Source organism: Rhineura floridana, chromosome 5, assembly GCF_030035675.1.
Source record: "Rhineura floridana isolate rRhiFlo1 chromosome 5, rRhiFlo1.hap2, whole genome shotgun sequence".
NCBI lineage: Eukaryota > Metazoa > Chordata > Lepidosauria > Squamata > Rhineuridae > Rhineura > Rhineura floridana.
In genome coordinates, this window is record NC_084484.1 from 184,005,225 (window position 1) to 184,024,772 (window position 19,548).

The 19,548-nt window shown below is 45.8% G+C and overlaps 1 protein-coding gene across 2 annotated transcripts in view; it reads left to right on the forward strand.

Annotated features, from left to right (window-relative positions):
- The window catches only part of CHRDL2 (chordin like 2), a 58,211-nt gene extending 40,111 nt beyond the window's left edge, over window positions 1-18,100 (forward strand). For both annotated transcript variants that reach the window (XM_061629650.1, XM_061629652.1), the window contains exons 9-11: window positions 3,682-3,852; window positions 13,338-13,430; window positions 17,703-18,100. In XM_061629650.1, the coding sequence (XP_061485634.1) occupies window positions 3,682-3,852; window positions 13,338-13,430; window positions 17,703-17,782 (344 nt within the window). In that variant the 3' untranslated portion in view covers window positions 17,783-18,100. The remainder of the gene's footprint in view (window positions 1-3,681; window positions 3,853-13,337; window positions 13,431-17,702) is intronic.
- Window positions 18,101-19,548: the final 1,448 nt, after the last annotated feature.

Genomic DNA, 19,548 nt, shown 5'->3' on the forward strand with positions numbered 1-19,548 from the left:
GCGCCAGGCGCACCTCGTCAAAAGAATCATTCCATAATTTGGGGCCACCACTGAGAAGGCCCTCTCCCTTGTTGCCATTCTCCAAGCTTCCCTTGGAGTAGGCACCCGGAGGAGGGCCTTTGATCTTGCATGTAGTGTACTGGTGGGTTCGTATCGGGAGAGGCATTCCATCACGTATTGTGGTCCCAAGCCATGTAAGGCTTTATAGGTCAAAACCAGCACCTTGAATCGAGCTCAGAAACATACAGGCAACCAGTGCAAGCGGGCCAGAATCGGTTTTATATGTTCGGACCATCTGGTCCTTGTTACCAATCTGGCTGCTGCATTTTGCCCAAGCTGCAGTTTCCGAACCGTCTTCAAAGGCAGCCCCACGTAGAGTGCATTGCAGTAATCTAATTTAGAGGTTACCAGAGCATGGACAACTGAAGCCAGGTTATCCCTGTCCAGATAGGGACGTAGTTGTTCTTACAATTGTTTCCCTTAAATCGAGGAATGTGTTCCATCCCTTTATAACAAAGGTGGGGGATGAGTGGCCCTCCAGATGTTGCCAGGCTACAATTCCCATCATCCTGTCCATGGGTCAAGCTGGTTGGGGGCTGGAGTCCAGCAAACACCTGGAGGGCCACATCCCTATTTTATACCTCTGTAAATGCATTTAATATGTAATCCTTGATTGGTTGGGATGTGTGTCTAGGGCAGAGGTGGAGAACCTCTGGCCCTACAGATGTTGTTTGGAGTTGGACATGCTGGTTGGGGTTGATGGGGATTGAAGGCCACAACATCTGGTTTATAACCTGCAGCAGTGCAGAGGAGGACAGTCTATTAGCAATCCAATGTTTTCCATATGTTTTCCATGTGAGAAAGCTGCCTTATACCAGGTCAGACTATGGGCTCTTCCAGACAGGCTGTTTAGCAAGCATTCACCCTTATTTATTTGCACAGAGGTTATACAACTTTGCTGTTTATTAAGCATTCATTCTGATTTGTTTGATGGAGGTTATAAGATGACGCCCAGCGTCAAACACTTACCAATGCATTTTCCCATGACTTTTCTTACCACAATAATTTGGGGGGAGGGGTTGTTGCACAAGAGTGCCAAATCGACTTAAATTGTGCAACCTAAATTTGCTGGTAAACAACTGAATCAAACCCACACAATAGTGACAATTCTAGCAGTGTCCTCTCTGTCGCATCTGGCGGTGGTTCTCCGGGGGTGTGTGTGTCTTCATCGCCTGCTTCTTGATCCTTTTAGCTGGAGATGAACCAAGGGTTGAACCTGGGGTCGTCTGCATGCAAAACAGCCGCTCTGCCAATGAGCTATGGTTCCTCCTAATCAGATTAAGTCATATGTAGGCAAATGGAGCCAACGTCAGGGAGGGCAAAGGAGGAGAAGGAAAGTAGCGCCAAGGGGCAGCAGCACCTGCCAAGGGAGCAAAAGGGTGCCAAACACAATTGAAATGACGTGAACGATTGTTCGGCAAGTGAATGCATTTTCTGCCATTTGTTTGGTTGTGTCGAATGTTCATAGCAAACGTTGAAATGAAAGAATATTTGGTGCAACCATGATTTTAAGGAATTGTATCCCAACCTTGCTTTTGTGAGATCTGTACTTCTCCTTGCACAGTTTTTACATGCCACCCCATACAAAAAATGCAAGGGTTTCTTAGTACACAGGACAGAAGCGGGAATGGGGGAGATATTTGATTAAGTTCGCATTTAAAGGTGAAATGAGCTAATTCGCACACACGAACTGAAATGAAGGTATCCTTCGAAAATTCACATGGCTCCTAATTTTGCACTGCAGTGCTCCAGTTATGTAACGTGTACAAAAATGCAAATGCTGAGGTAAAGTGTTCATAAAAATGCATCTATTACTAATATACAAACGTGGATTATCTTAGAGAAAATATGCTTTGTGTGCATAAGGCAAAATGCATACAAAAATGTCTATATTTAAGGCAACTTCGCACTAAAATCACAAACTGATGTGAACTACACTTAAGAATGGAAAAATGAGAATCTGAGAAACCAAAACTGACACACACACAAACAGGAGCACCCACGGTTGTATGACTTCTACAAGTCACTGGGTGTTAATGTTGCTCCCGTATTTGTGATCTGGCTAAACCAGGAGAAATTTCACAGGGTTCCCTGATGGATGAACTTTGGGACAAATTGCTTGTACACAGGGTACAACTCACAGTCAACCCTCTCACCTCTGAATAAAATGCAGTTTATTTATAGCTGCTCCCCCAGAAAGAAAAGCTCAGGAAAGAGGCAAGGGGCCGCTCCTGCGGCCAGGAAACTCCACCAGACGCAATAAAACCATGCTCACAAAGTAATTTATTAATTACCCCACAAGCAAAAACAAACCATTACCAGTGACATGAAAGGCAGGAGTGCTAAAAACAGGCTGAGGGCCAGAGTATGCCTCTCTTCTAGCCCCTTGGCAGGCTAAGGATAAACATGGCAGGCGGCTGAACGCAGGAGTGATGCACGGGGCGGGGGGAGGTGTGTAAATGACACCTTGGCATGGGAGCGCAAGGGAGCTAGCAGACTGTCATTCACTCACTCACGTCCGGGAGCTGGGCCCAGGCCATCACCTGAGGCCTTGGCCCCATTCACTCTAGTGCATTTATTCCATTGGGTCTATGGTGGAGCAAACTAGAATATCGGAGAAAGAGGTTCAGCATCCATCCTTTATGGCCCAGTTGACTCTGCGAGGGGAGGGGTGTTTTTTTTTACGTGGGGATCACAGGAAGTTCTCTCCGACCCTTGGGGCTCTTCCCAGGACATGCCGCTTGCCAGCTGTGCTCCATGGTGTTCTCAAGTTTTTGCCTGGCCGAAATGGGTTCTTGAACTTGCATTCTTCTGGCTTGGGTTGGGGATGGAGTAATGTGTGCAGTGGTGGCTGGTGACCACGGGGTTGATCGGAAGTCATGGGTGTGTGGCCAGCAAGGTCACAGGGGCGTGGCCAGTTCTGTCCCCCCCCCTTCTCCTTTCTTGCAAAGATGCCATGGACACTTAAGCATTGAGCTTGTACAAATACTTAGCACCTAACTAAATTGAAAAGAGAGTTGCTTTGGTTCAGAGGGGGTCCCTGCTGCTCTCACAGTTGCTTCTGTGCTGGGAGGAAGGTTGGGGTGACCACCATTTGTTCTGATTCTCTCCTTACCTTCCTCCCTTGCAAAGAAACTGTGGTCACTTCAACACTGCACCTTTATTAATACTTAACACCCAACCAGGTGTCTTACCTTGGGTGTGTGTTGGGTGTGTGTGTAGTGTAGAAACCTCTGAGGTCTGTGTGGCTGGAATGTAGCCCACTTTACAAGGTTAGAGTCGCATCCATTGCTCTGCCCGCACCCATTGCTCCACCTCCGGCCCCATCCACCACTGGCACGCGGCCCCCAGAAAGTTGCCCATGAGGGAATGTGGCCCTCAACCTGAAAAAGTCCCTCCCCTTGAAGCACATGCTCTTCCCTTTGGGCAAAGAGGAGGGAGAGTCCAGAATCCCCCTACAGCGTCTCTCACCCTTCGTACCCTTCCTGCCGCTCTCTGTGCTGACTGAGGCATCCAGGGTTGTTACCCCCAACCCCTCTGCCACACTCCGCTTGTTTGTGAAGCTTCCCTTTGACGGTGTTTCTGGGAAGCTGCTAATACCTTTTGTGTGCTTACTTTTAGAGGACAAAGTGCCGCCCCCTGAGGGAATTGACGCCATCAAATGCAGAGTGTCCGTCTACATGTTTGTTCCATCCGCCACCTCCAAAAACCCCAAAGAGAACTTGAGGAAGATTGCAATAGAGAGAGAGTCCTCAGAAGATGTCGAGATCTACATCTGGAAGCTTGTGAAAGGTGAGTCCCTCTTCTAGGAGTGTAGTGGTCTTGCTTTTGTGTGTGTGTGTGTGGGGGGGTTGTTTTGTTTTAAATTATACTCCATCATTCTTGCTGCTCTCCTCCTCCTCCTCCTCCTCCTCCTCCGGGACTTATTTTGAGCCACGATTTCATTTATTCATTTTTGAGGATTTATACTGAGCCTCTCAATCAAATGATTCTCAAAGCATCTTACAGCAAATTGTAATAACACAAGTGAGCCGAAAGCTCATACATGCACAATGAACCCAGGAGCCTTTAGTCCTCTAGCCGATGAGAGGGGCCCAGAGAGTGCAGCCCCAGAGCACCTGGCAGTCAGAGCCAAGTGTTGCAAGGGGGAGGGAGGAGCAAGCCCGCTGCAACTGTTCCTTCCCTGGCTAACGGATGGGGCCAGGCTGGCCTTGATGTTCTTCCTGGGAGGCCAGAGGGTGCAGTGTCCCAGTGGCCCTTGGTCCCTTGGGCTGATGGCAGAGGCCATAATGTGCCTCCTCGCAGCCTTGCGGTTTCGGTGGGACCGCCTCAGTGGGACAATCTTGGCAGTGGGAGCCAAGCACTTGTAACCGTCCTTGTGTTGCAAGAGTTCGTGGCTGCAAGGGAGCTCATGGTGAAAATATGTTGCTCGGGGTGGAAGCATAAGAATATAAGAAGAGGTTGCTGGGCCAGGCCAGTGGCCAGCATCCTGTCGTCACAGCGGCCAACCAGATGCAGGGAGTGGGGGTTGGCTGGGAGGAAGCATTTCAGGGCTGAACACCACCCGGCTGGGGAGAGTTCCCTTGGAGCTCAGTTCAGTGTCTAGAAGTTGAGCCCCAGGAGATGGAAAGGAAAGTTGAGTGTGCTATTCAACCCCCATCGGTCTGAGCTCTGAGTGAGAGTCCTGGCCTAAGAACCCTGCCTTCCTTGCAGGGCGGGTGTAGGCCTACCATTAGACTAACGGAAAACAGATACTGGAGAGCGGTAATGGTAGTCCCCTCCCCCACAGCCATTCTCCCTGAGCCCCCCCCCCAAATTGATAGGATCAGGCTGTACAAGTACTTCTTAAAATTGAAAGACAGCCTCCTTCCCTACAGACCCTCTTGAGTGTTAAGATCAGCAGAGGGGGCTCTTTTGGTAGTTCCGCCACCCTTGGAAGTTCAGGGGCGTATGACCCAGGAGAGGGCATTCTCTGTGGTGGCCCCTAAGCTGTGGAACTCCCTCCCCACAGAGATGCGTCTGGGACCTTCATTGTATAACTTTCACCATATGCTGAAGATGCACCTCTTTTTACCATGAGAGAGATATATTTTAGGACCCATCCTATTCTTCTGGCTGTAACAGGGCTTAACGGATTCTAATCTTGTATTTGCATATTGTTGTGTAAGAAACCCAGTTAAATCTAATACTAATTTCTCATAACGAGTAAATGCAGCAAAAAGTGTGTCTCTGTGTATGCACGAACCCATAGAATGTACTGAACTTTACAGCAAATATTCATCTCATTTCTTTGGGATGGAGAGTGAGGGGAATATTCAGCTGCATGGGAACAGGTGGCCTAATGGTGTGGATTCTGCTTGCCCTATGGGTTGATCTAAAGCAAAATGTTTCTTTTAAAAAGCCGATTCTGTGGGTAAGCCCCTGGACAAGGATGGGCTGCCATTTGCTGTGCTCTGCCCTCAAATCACAACATATTTTGGGCCGGCTCCCGGTTGAGTTCTCATGATCCCCCTCCACCGGCTCCCTCCAGAATACACCGGATCGGGGCGTGAGTCCACCCCAGACAACTTTCTATTAGCAGCCTGCCGTCCTGGTGCTCCTGAGGCACAGAGGAAGCAAAAATTATTTATTTATTTATTTATTTCTTATTTGATTGATATCCCGCCCTTCCTCCCAGCAGGAGCCCAGGGCGGCAAACAAAAGCACTAGAAACACTTTAAAACATCATAAAAACAGACTTTAAAATACGTTAAAACAAAACATCTTTAAAAACATTTTTTTAAAAAGCTTCCAAGACATCTTTTTTTTAAATAAAAGGTTAAAAACATATTGTTTTTTTTTTTAAGAAAAGGTTTAAAAACACATTAAAAAGCCATTCCAACACAGACGCAGACTGGGTAAGTAAGTAAAAAGTAAGGACCTAAGTACGAGCCTGGCTGCTGGGATCATGCCAAAGTGGGCCCATCTAGTCTAGGGTTCAGTTCTCACACAGTGGCCAGCCAGATGCCCCCATGGGAAGCCCATATGCAGGGCCTGGATGCCACAACGAATCTCCCCACTTGTGATTCCCAGCGGCTGGTATTATTCAGGAGCATAGTGCCTCCCACAAATGGATGGTTATGATTTTGTGGCTGGGCTGAAAAACAAATCCTTGGTTTTCCGTTGAGGCGGTGAGGTTCTTGTTCATGAAGCATGAGGCGATAGAGAGAAAGATCCACACTGTACATTGAAAGCACATCCAGCGCACATTTAAACCACACAACTTCCCCCAAAGAATCCTGGGAATGGGGGATTCCCCCTCACAAAGCCATGCCTTCCCATGACTGCGTTGGATGTGCTTTAAATGCGTGGTGTGCATCTGCACAGAGAAAGGGAGAGGCTTCCTGGGGTCAGGTCAAGTTTCTTTCTTTCTTATTTTATTTATACCCCGCGGCAATTCTGAAGTTCTGACTTCAGCTGTGGTCAAGGAGAAAGCAACGTTTCATCCCAGACGCCTCTGCCTCTTCCTCCTCCTCCCCTCTCGTGCTTGACAGTCCACAGTTTGTCTCTCCAGGATTTCGCTTACCCAGCGCGAGAGTCATGCCTCGAACCCACCAGGGAGGCGTAATAAATATTTCCAGTAACAAATGCTTTCTGGACAGAGAGAGCAGGTCACCCAGTTCCTCCTTGTCACTTCTGACTAGCAATATCTCTTATAACCTGTCAAAGTTAGATGTGCTACGTTTGGAGGGTTGCTCTTTTTTTGCGGTGTTCGTTGGGTGGTCCGTAGACTTTTTCTGGGGCTGGAATCCGGGGGAGAGGAGTAACCTAAAAGGATGGAGTGGAGTCAGGAGAAGGAAAGTTACTGGACAAGAGAAAAAGCAAAATTATTATTAATTTCTGTTTTTCCCCCCCAACAGCTTGGATTTCAACCTCACAAAAGAGCGCTTTGTGGTAGGGTTTGAGTGAGAGAGAGTGTCACCCAGTGAACGTCATGGCCAAGTGGGGATCTGAACCCATCTCGGCCAGGTCTTAGTCTGACACTCTAACCACAGTACCACACTGTCTGTTTGCTAGAATGGCAGCCCTTTTGCCTTATAGAAGGAGGCACAGGAACCAATGGCTGTGAGTACAGAAGGTCTCCTATCCCTGCAACTATCGTTTAACACCTCTATAGCACCTTCTATCCCATCTCCCGCCCCATTGTGGTGTAGTAGTTAGAGTACTGGACTAAGACAGGATTCAAATCCCCCCCTCCCCGGCTACGAATCTCATTGGGTGACCTTGGCCCGGTGTTTCACTATCTTTCCGCCTCACCTACCTGACAGGGTTGTTGTGTGGATAAAATAGAGGAGGGAGGAACAATTTCTGCCACCTTTGCTCCATGGAAAAAATAAATCAATAAATCGGCCTATCCAATCTGTTAAAAAGCCTCATCAATGTATACAACTGACACTATATAGGGTAACATCTTTCAACAAGCCTTTTAAGTTGAGACCTATCCCAGTCTGTGTCTGTTGGAATTTCTTTTTAATATGTTCTTAAACCTTCTTTTTAAAAATGTTTTTAATCTTAGATGATGTTTTGAAAGCTTTTTTTAACAAACGTTTTTAAAGATGTTTTGTTTTAAAGTTTGCTTTTATGATGTTTTACAGTGTTTTTAGTGCTTTTGTTTGCCGCCCTGGGCTCCAGCTGGGAGGAAGAGTGGGATATAAATCAAATAGTAAATAAATTAAATAAAACATAAGTATAATATAGGTTTCTGCCCTGAGAGGCATACAGTCTAAAGTTAGACATGTGTGTGTGTGTGTGTGTGTGTGTGAGAGAGAGAGAGAGAGAGAGAGAGAGAGAGAGAGATCAAGGGGGAAATGTGAATTAATTCAGTCGCACATTTTTAGGCTAGGACTGTCTCAAATGCCCCTCCAGCCCCAAGCAGTGAGAGTGGGGTAGGGGAGCATTTTGGTGATTTTTGAGGAGCAGGCAAATGGGGGCGAATCTGTGGGCCTTACTGGCATCAATGGCGTTTATCTGGGTGCCTAGTGGCCACCTTTCTTATTCCCCACAGGTCCCCTGGGGAAAATGCTGGATGCTGATTGTTGTCAAGTAGCCTCGTTCCCAATGGCCATCTGGGAAATAAAAATGGCAGCTGCGAGCTGCCCAGAGGAGAGTCCTCATGAAACCAGGGGTGGCGGTGAAATAATTGTGTTGGGGTGTGGGTGGGAATGCTGGGGGCTATTTTCACCCTTATTTAGCTTTTGGTTTTAGGCGTCGTTTGACTTTGTGCAGAATTTTGACCCAAGTACAGAAGTACGGTCCCCTTATAGACACCATGCCACTCTCTTGATCCATCCAGAGTCTGAGGGCATCTTCAGATCTGCAAGGATGAACCAGGCATCCTAAGGTCCAGGGGTGTTGACAGGAGCGGTGCCCAGAGGGCACAGGTCTCAAATCTTTTTCTGAGTGCCCCAAATGTTATGAGACTACGACCTGGGAGACCAGGGTTCAAATCCCCACACAGCCATGAAGCTCACTGGGTGACCTTGGGCCAGTCACTACCTCTCAGCCTCAGAGGGAGGCAATGGGAAACCCCCTCTGAATACCACTTACCAGGAAAACCCTATTCATAGGTTGCCATAAGTTGGGATTGACTTGAAGGCAGTCTATTTCCATTTCCATGCCTGTTGCTTGCCTGGACAGAGGATATAGGGAGGGGTATGCAAATGTGTGTAGGCTCTAGCCAGCTGGGGAGGACTACCCTCAGAGGGAGGCAATGGTAAACCCCCTCTGCACACCACTTACCATGAAAACCCTATTCGTAGAGTCACCATAAGTCGGGATCGACTTGAAGGCAGTCCATTTCCATTTCCAAATGTTTCTCAATGAGTATGGAATTTGGGGGAAACTTGAATTAAAGTAATTGGGTAGGATATTAATACATGGGGGAATAAATAAACTTAAGATGACTGTATCCAGAAATTGTTTGGGGAGTGAGGGTAATAAAAGGGGTAATTGAATTTATTTGGAACAAGATCTGTTAGGAAGTTAATTGGAGGGACTGATTTAAGGTAAGATGGGGTGGGGTGCCAAGTAATGGAAGAGTTTGTCTGGGGTTATTTGGATGGGGGGGAGCAAATCATTTGGCTTGTCTTCTGTGACATTTAAATTCTAAATCTGCATGTAAATTTATCACATGTAAATGTTATGCAAATGTGCTTCTTTAGGCTTATGCCCCAAATCTTTTATGTAGCTAAGCTTAAGTCTTAAGTCTCTCGGCAGAACTCACCTCCGTGACTCATCATTACCCGTCGCAGTCCTGTGAGCCATTCATCTCTTGGAAAAGCCCCCCGGCTGCTTGTTCTGCAGAACTTTTACTCTCTCTTTGTTTTAAACAATCAACTCAGTTGACCCGCTCGTATTATGGCACCAGCACAAAAGGAACATAAATCTGCAGACAAATACTTTTATATTTCCTGTTCTAGCAACATTTCAAAACTTTGGGGGATTAGAAGAAACCCAAAACCCGGTTGCTCTGTCTGCTGGGACGAATGAAATATGCGTCATGGTTGGCCAGAGCGATGGAAAAAGGGGTGGGCAGGGAAGAGAGAAAGGCTTCTTAGATAGAAAATAGGAATGAACTGGACATTTTAATGCTCTCTGTGACAGCTAGTCAGAGCCTCAGGTTCTTCGAGAATAACTTGAGGTTGTTCATAGAATCATGGAATGGTAGAGTTGGAAGGGGCCTATAAGGCCATCGAGCCCAACCCCCTGCTCAATGCAGGAATCCAAATTAAAGCAGACCCGACAGGGGGCTGTCCAGCTGCCTCTTGAAGGCCTCCAGTGTTGGAGAGCCCACCACCTTTACGGTGCTTCGCTAATGCGGCGGTCTCAATTAGATGCAATTAGACTAAAGCCCCACTCATACGGCGCTTGTTCCGCTTTTACGGTGGTTTTCGGGCATTGAAATTGGATTTTAAAAATAAAAATGTACAGCTTGATGTGAAAACGAGACAAAAGAAGCTTATGAATGAACACATGCAAAATTGGCACAAACTGGAAAGAGGCTGATCTGTCCACCTGTAGGTTTGCCTGAGGAAGAATAACACACTCTTCCTCCACTATCGGAGGCAGTATGCTGGGAATCCCAAATGAGGAGAGCACTGATGCACTCAGGGCCTGCTTGTGGGCTTCCCCCAGGAAGCATCTGGTTGGCCGCTGTGCAAACAAGGTGCTGGATTAGGTGGGCACCTTTGACATTTGACTTCAAAAGAGGAAACTTCACAAAAATGAGGGGATTGGTAAAAAGAAAGCTGAAAAACAAAGTCCAGAGGGTCACATCACTTGAAAATGCTTGGAAGTTGTTTAAAAACACTATATTAGAAGCTCAACTGGAGTGCATACCGCAGATCAGAAAAGGTACCGCCAGGGCCAAGAAGATACCAGCATGGTTAACGAGCAAAGTCAAGGAAGCTCTTAGAGGCAAAAAGTCTTCCTTCAGAAAATGGAAGTCTTGTCCAAATGAAGAAAATTAAAAAGAACACAAACTCTGGCAAAAGAAATGCAAGAAGACAATAAGGGATGCTAAAAAAGAATTTGAGGAGCACATTGCTAAGAACATAAAAACCAACAACAAAAAATTCTATAAATACATTCAAAGCAGGAGACCATCTAGGGAGACGATTGGACCCTTGGATGATAAGGGAGTCAAAGGTGTACTAAAGAACGATAAGGAGATTGCAGAGAAGCTAAATGAATTCTTTGCATCTGTCTTCACAGTGGAAGATATAGGGCAGATCCCTGAACCTGAACTAACATTTGCAGGAAGGGATTCTGAGGAACTAAGACAAATAGTGGTAACGAGAGAAGAAGTTCTAAGCTTAATGGATAATATAAAAACTGACAAATCACCGGGCCCGGATGGCATCCACCCGAGAGTTCTCAAAGAACTCAAAGGTGAAATTGCTGATCTGCTAACTAAAATATGTAACTTGTCCCTCGGGTCCTCCTCCATGCCTGAGGACTGGAAAGTGGCAAATGTAACACCAATCTTCAAAAAGGGATCCAGAGGGGATCCCGGAAATTACAGGCCAGTTAGCTTAACTTCTGTCCCTGGAAAACTGGTAGAAAGTATGATTAAAGCTAGATTAACTAAGCACATAGAAGAACAAGCCTTGCTGAAGCAGAGCCAGCATGGCTTCTGCAAGGGAAAGTCCTGTCTCAGTAACCTATTAGAATTCTTTGAGAGTGTCAACAAGCATATAGATAGAGGTGATCCAGTGGATCTAGTGTACTTAGACTTTCAAAAATCGTTTGACAAGGTACCTCACCAAAGGCTTCTGAGGAAGCTTAGCAGTCATGGAATAAGAGGAGAGGTCCTCTTGTGGATAAGGAATTGGTTAAGAAGCAGAAAGCAGAGAGTAGGAATCAACGGACAGTTCTCCCAATGGAGGGCTGTAGAAAGTGGAGTCCCTCAAGGATCGGTATTGGGACCTGTACTTTTCAACTTGTTCATTAATGACCTAGAATTAGGAGTGAGCAGTGAAGTGGCCAAGTTTGCTGACGACACTAAATTGTTCAGGGTTGTTAAAACAAAAAGGGATTGCGAAGAGCTCCAAAAAGACCTCTCCAAACTGAGTGAATGGGCGGAAAAATGGCAAATGCAATTCAATATAAACAAGTGTAAAATTATGCATATTGGAGCAAAAAATCTTAATTTCACATATACGCTCATGGGGTCTGAACTGGCGGTGACCGACCAGGAGAGAGACCTCGGGGTTGTGGTGGACAGCACAATGAAAATGTCGACCCAGTGTGCGGCAGCTGTGAAAAAGGCAAATTCCATGCTAGCAATAATTAGGAAAGGTATTGAAAATAAAACAGCCGATATCATCATGCCGTTGTATAAATCTATGGTGCGACCGCATTTGGAATACTGTGTACAGTTCTGGTCGCCTCATCTCAGAAAGGATATTATAGAGTTGGAAAAGGTTCAGAAGAGGGCAACCAGAATGATCAAGGGGATGGAGCGACTCCCTTACGAGGAAAGGTTGCAGCATTTGGGGCTTTTTAGTTTAGAGAAAAGGCGGGTCAGAGGAGACATGATAGAAGTGTATAAAATTATGCATGGCATTGAGAAAGTGGATAGAGAAAAGTTCTTCTCCCTCTCTCATAATACTAGAACTCGTGGACATTCAAAGAAGCTGAATGTTGGAAGATTCAGGACAGACAAAAGGAAGTACTTCTTTACTCAGCGCATAGTTAAACTATGGAATTTGCTCCCACAAGATGCAGTAATGGCCGCCAGCTTGGACGGCTTTAAAAGAAGATTAGACAAATTCATGGAGGACAGGGCTATCAACGGCTACTAGCTGTGATGGCTGTGCTCTGCCACCCTAGTCAGAGGCAGCATGCTTCTGAAAACCAGTTGCCGGAAGCCTCAGGAGGGGAGAGTGTTCTTGCACTCGGGTCCTGCTTGCGGGCTTCCCCCAGGCACCTGGTTGGCCACTGTGAGAACAGGATGCTGGACTAGATGGGCCACTGGCCTGATCCAGCAGGCTCTTCTTATGTTCTTATGTTCTTTGGGTTGATCCAGGAGCAGGACTCCTCTTTTGATCAGGGTGTGTCCCACAAATGTGAAGGCTAGGGATGGAAAGACCTGTCAATTTCAGTTCTCAGTTTCTCACTTTTCTAATGTTAAATTCAGTTCTCTACATTTCTGTAGCAATCTGTGATTTTTTTTGGAAAAGAATCCTCATGAAAATTCTCCAACATTTTAGTGCAAATTTCTCCAAATAAACACACTTTTGTAGGTAGTTTTGACAAAGGGACACATTTTTGCAAGCCATTTCTCACCATATCATGCCTTTTTGCAGGCTATTTTCGCTTATATATTCATTTGTATGCAGACTTTCCCCTAATATATGCATTTTTGTCAATATTGTTTAGTTGGCAAACTGCATCCCAAAATTCTAATAAATGCGAATTTTGAAGGATGGCTGTGTTTTGGTACTCATATTGTTTCAGAAAATGTGAATTTGATAAATTCTGCTTGAAATGCGAACTGAATCAAAATTCTCACCCCTCCCTATTGAAGACAGCCCCTCCCAATCATATGTCTGGGCCTGGCAGGTACTTGACTGCCTCTACTCCATTTTTGCAACAACCACAATAAATTTATTGTGTGTGTCCCCCCCCACACACACTCTGCCTCTGTTCCTTTCAGAATTATAATAATATCTTTCAACCTACTGACCTTTTACACATAATTTTCTAAACTATGCACATCTGTGTCTGTTTTTTAGGAATATTTCATTTGATCCAGATCAGGAAGGTCAAGAAACAGGAGTTCAAGCAAGAAGTTCAGAACTTCCGGCTCATCTCCAGGACAAATGAAGGTACAAATAATCCAAGTGGAACTTTCAGGGCTGAAGTGACTCCAGCTCGGGTCCATTTGGGGCTTTGCAGAAACAGAATCCTAGAGAGACAGACCTTGGTGGTGGTGGCCCAGTAAATGTTGTTAGTTTCAAGGGGAGGAACAACCAAACTTACCCAGGAGAGTCTTTAATTTATTTCTTCTCATTGCAACAGGAAAGATGAGATAGGATTGCAGGGCCAGTGTAAACAAAGTCTGCGTTATTTTTTTTTTTTTTGCAGGGTGGGGGGAGAATGTAATGAAATGAAAAGACAAGCAGCCTTGAAACATTTTGCTTTCTTAGCTGTTGAGGTTAAAATGTAAATGTACTGCCTTCAAGTCGATTCCGACTTATGGCGACCCTATGAATAGGGTTTTCATGAGGTTGAGAGGCAGTGACCCAGTGCGCTTCATGGCTGTGTAGGGATTCGAACCCTGGTCTCCCAGGTCCTAGTCCAACACCTTAACCACTACACCACACTGGTCCCCTTTTATTTTCTGGTACAGCTAACAATGCAAAATGGGCGCTGCTTGTAAAAATAAATATGCTGTACAGCCCCCCAGCTGGGAGTTTACCACTGGGATACCAGGCAGGGGGTTGCATGTTTGAATGCCCCCCCATGTAAAATAACTCCTGGCATGAAGAACACTAACAGATCTGAGAAAGGTTTGGGGTGTTATGGTTGGGCGGGGGAAGATGCTTGGGAATGATATGGCAGGGCATCCTCCCCCAGCCAGGCACCCTCCAGATGTTTTGGACTACAACTCCCATCAGCCACAGCCAGCACAGCAGGAGGGCACTAGATTGCCAAAGATTGTGACAGAGGTTCACAGCATTATGCACAGTAGTATAGTGGCTAATTCAGAAGTGCAGGGTTCCTACAGGTTAGTCACAGCCATGCCCCCTCCCTGTTTTCTGTCTTGTTTTGCTGTGGGGTTGAGAATGAGATCCTTGTTAATGCCTAGGAGCCAATCAGCATAAAAGAGGAGAGTGTTAGCACTGAGAAGAGTCTCCTTAGTATTTAACGCCTTTCACCCTGATTGGCTCCAATCAGCAGGAAAGGGCAAGGAAGCATGTTAGAAGTCTCTTCTCAGTGGCTAACACAATCCCCTTTCATGCTGATTGGCTTATGGGATGCTGGAGACAAAGGGACCCTGCTAGGACCCTGCTCCCAAAAAAGGAAAGGGTCTGAGACCCCTGAGACCCCACACTACACCCCTGGTTATGGATTGTGTGGAGAAAGTCCACAGAATACAACAACTCAAGAACATCTAGTGAAATTGAGTGGTCAGGACGAATGAGCACATGTTTGTGGAATTCTTTGTCTCAAAATCTGGTGACTAAGGGCATTAGCCTCAACAGCTTGAACAGGGGATTACACAGTACCCTACCCTGTTCAAAGGGATGCCAATTCAGACACACTTGCACAAATTCTCGCTCTGCTCCTGCCTTGGCTCCTCTGCCACATTCCTATTCCCAGCATGCTCTTTCCTAGCTTGACAAGCAACGGAATGGAGTGTGCTTTAAACGAGCTGTCCTTTGCAGACATAACTAGGTGTGAATGCATTGCCTGAAACTCACAGTTCGCTATGTGCTCTGCTTTGTTAGTCGCTGAATTGTTTAGAGTTCCCACACACACTTTCCAGGACTCTAGAACTTGTTAGAGACACTGATGTCTCTGCTTGCATTTCATTGAAAGCGAGCAAAAAATTACAGGGGGGGAAACCCCACAACCCTCATGTGGCGTCTTTCTCAAGCTCATTGGTGGTGGCTAATATGCAATCCATCTGGCATTCTGGGAAAAGGATGATGCATCGGAGAGTTCACCGCCCCCCTCCCATGTTAAAGACAATCCCCTATATTGAAAATAGTTACTGTAACGTTCCTGGAAAATGTAAATGTTGTTATGAGAAATTGCAAGGATAGGATTTACTTTCCTGTAGAAATAGATTTTAAAGGCCAGTAGATTGGTTGTTCAGAAAACGTCAACCAAAACAATCAAGAGTATGGAGCAATTCCCCTATGAGGAAAGATTACAACATTTCAGGCTTTTTAGTTTAGAGAAAGAGTAAGAGGAGACATGATAGAGGTGTATAAAATTATGCACGGCATAAAGAAAGTGAATAGAGAAAAAAAAGTTCCCTCTCATAATACTAGAACTCGTGGACATCCAATGAAACGGAATATTGCAAAATTCAGGACAGACCAAAGAAAGTAGTTTTTCATGTATCACATAGTTAAGCTATGGAATTAGCTCCCATAGGAGTCAGTGATGGCCACCAACCTGGCCTGATCTTGGGGAGCTCTTCTTATGTTCTAAATCTTCATCTTCAAAAGAGGGGAGGTAGAGGGGGGACTCTCCCGTGACCTAGGCTACGGTCTGAAGGCACATGAGGCCAGCTCCCTGCTGAAGCTAAGCAGGGTCAGGTCTGGTCAGTGCCTGGATGGGAGACTGCCTGGGAACCATACATAAGCCGCCTTGGGTTTCTATCATGAAAAGAAAGGCGGGGTAGAAATGTAATATAGAACTAAACTAAAATAAATATAAGAGGTGGAGCACTTTTGGCCCTCCAGATGATCCTGGACTCCAATCCATCGTCCCTGACCACTGGCCATGCTGACTGGGGCTGATGGGAGTTGGAGTTCAACAATATCTGGAGGGCTACTCCTGGTTTATATCATCTATCCATCTATCCCCCTCCCCCCATCCATCTATCTGTCTGTCTGTCTGTCTGTCTGTCCGTCTGTCTGTCTGTCCGTCTGTCCGTCTGTCTGTCCTCCCATCCCATCCCATCCCATCCCATCCCTCTAACTCTCTCATCCATCCATCCATCCATCCATCCATCCATCCATCCATCCATCCATCCATCCATCCATCCATCACAAACAAGCATTGTGCCAAGATGTATACTGTTTGAATTGCTTATGCCATCATGGCAGTTCACAGTATTTTCAATGATTGCTCACCTTTATGTGCAAATGTACAAACCTCCACACTAGGATACCCTTTTGAGATGGGGCAATCAGACCGGTGCACAGTATTTCAAATGTAGTTACACCATGGATGTATATATTGGCATTGTGGCACTTTCACTTGTATTGTGCATTATGAGGCTTTCATGTTAAAAAAAAAGGCATCATGGCAAGCCTGGTCTAAAGGCACATGATGCAGCCACTTTGTTGAAGCTAAGCAAGTCTGGGCCTCATCAGTGCCTGGATGGGAGACCAGATGGGAACACACAGACACACACATACACACCTTGTATGGTGCCTTGGCCTACCTTCAAGTCGATCCCGACTTATGGTGACCCTATGAATAGGGATTTCATGGCAAGCAGTATTCACAGTGGCCCAGCAGGTGCTTCTGGGAGCCCACAAGCCAGGGATGAAAATGACGGCCGCCCCTGCAGTTCACCTCTCAGCAGCTGTAGGGGCATTCTGTCTCTGACTGCACATGGAGGTTCTATGTAGGTGTCACTGAAAGACCTCCTGTCCCCCAAGAATTTGTCTAATCCCCGTTTCAAGCCATAGGAGCCAGTGGCCTTCTTGTGGCGGCACAGCATGTCTCCATGTCATTATGCGTCACAAGTGCATTTTTTGTCTGCCTGAATCTGTTTTCCTCTGATTCTGCGGCTTGGCTTTGTATTTAGGGGAGGGGTTGTAGATCAGTGGTAGCATGTAGAAGGTCCCGGGTTCAGTCCCTGGTACCTCCAGGCGGGGCTGGGAGAGAGCCCTGTCTGAAACTTTGGCCAGCTCTTGCCAGTCACCCTTCACCAACTGTTTTGGACTACAACTCCCATCATCCCCAACCATTGGCTGCGCCGGTTGGGGGTGATTTCATTTCATTTCATTTATTTCATTTTTAAACCGCCCATAGCGAATAGCTCTCTGGGCGGTGATGGGAGTTATAGTCCAACACAGCTGAAGTGCACCAGGTTGGCAAAGTCTGGTATGGACAATATGGAGCTAGGAGGATCAGTGGCCTCACTTATTATAAGGCATCACTTGTAGTGGATGGGGAGTGAAGGACTAGATTCTTTTTCTGAAGAATTTTCTTGCTTGCAGAAGGTCATGCTGCAATAAACTAGCATTTAAAGACTCAGAGGATCCTTTGCTTTCTTTCTTAGCTAGCATTTTATTTTGTAGGGGTGGGGGGTGGCAGAGAGATAATGTTCTATAAATAGTTTATTGCCCTTATAGGGTATATGTTTCATGGGAATTGTGATTAATGACTGTTCTTCCATCTTCTCTTAGTGTATTGGAACATGTTTCTGGTACAAGGGCCAGAAGTGAAGATATCTGAAAGTTCAGACAAAGAAACAAAGAACTTGTAAAAAAGAAAAGAAAATATATTAATATTAATATATACAGGGAAAGTTGCATTATTAAATAAACTGTCACAGCAGTCACAGGAAAGATGAACCACAACCAGCTTTATGGACGCTCCAATAAACCCGTCCATGCTGATGAGGACAACAAGATGGCCGCTTCAGTTCACCACTCTGGAACCTGCACATGCAATCTAGCCTTTCCAAACGCTGCCAGAGTGAATGGATGACTCTTTCGTCTGTTTCTTGTTAAGGGAAAAAAACGAGAGAGATGCTTTATCTCTTTAGGGCAGGGGTTCCAAAACCGCAGCCCGCAAGCTTCGTTCAGATCATCCGCGACATGTCTGCCTTAAATATTCATGTCGATAAGTGTGTTTGCATTGCTCCTTTTATTTCTTTTACTGTATTTTACTGTATTGCAGTTTGAATTCTATGGAATGCAATGGAAGATAGAAAAGAAATCAAAGAAGCAATTTAAAATCATACAGCATCTAGCACCGCGCATTACACTTGCTGCGACATGAAGAAAAATGGTTAAGTGGACCTCCAAGACCCTCAGTGATTTTCAAGTGATTCATGAGGGGAACAGTCTGGGAACCGCTGCTTTAGGGTGAGGGGATGACAGCACTGTGATTACCTATAGAGAATGTAGGAAAGACTCGAAATAGATCCTTATTCTTCCGTTACACCAACAGTTCTGGGGCATATTGAAACGGGAGGAGGGCTTCAGGTTTGGAAACGGCATTTTTGCATTGCCTCCCTGTCAATCTGCAAGAGTGTCTGTGTGTTGCTTGGGGCACAATCCACTGGGAAGTTCTTGCTGCATATCTCTTGGGTGGCTCCCATTCATTTTAATGGGGCTTGTGCAGGAGAATTTCCTGGGAGGAAGGGCACCTTTTAACCTGGTGCATTGTGGGCAGTCCAATCATTTGCTGCACCCTTAGGCTGAAAGGGAGCAAACAAGATATACAAGAAAATATAAACAATCCCAGCCCATAATAAGCTTCTCCCCCTATTTATTAGGGACAGTGAAAAAAGCAGAGAGGAGAAAAATCAACTCATTTAAAATGTGGTGTTGGAGGAGAGCTTTGCGCATACCATGGACTGCGAAAAAGACAAATAATTGGGTGTTAGAACAAATTAAACCAGAACTGTCACTAGAAGCTAAAATGATGAAACTGAGGTTATCCTACTTTGGACACATCATGAGAAGACAGGATTCACTAGAAAAGACAATAATGCTGGGAAAAACAGAAGGGAGTAGAAAAAGGCCAAACAAGAGATGGATTGAGTCCATAAAGGAAGCCACAGACCTGGATTTACAAGATCTGAACAGGGTGGTTCACGACAGATGTTATTGGAGGTTGCTGATTCATAGGGTCGCCATAAGTCATAATCAACTTGAAGGCACATAACAACAACAAAATTAGGGACATATCTTCTGAAATACAAACAGCCCACTAAATTATGAGCACTGGCAACCTTGCTTCTTTGGAGAGCAGTGGCGGTGGCTGGCTTCATGTCAGCGGGGCAGTAGAATCCCTTCCAGGTTTTAGTCTGGATTTTCAAGGAGCTGTTCAAGGTGATGAGACCTTCAGCACCTTGAAGAGCTCCTAGAAAGTTCGGGCCTGAAACTTGGAGTGGATTGCACTGCCCCACTGACATGGAACCAGCAGCTTCCACTGATGGAGAGACTGTGCCCTGTACCTTTGAACTGTGGTCCTTCTCCCAATTCTGGGTTTCTGAGGATTCTGGGATCTATCTCTGTCTTG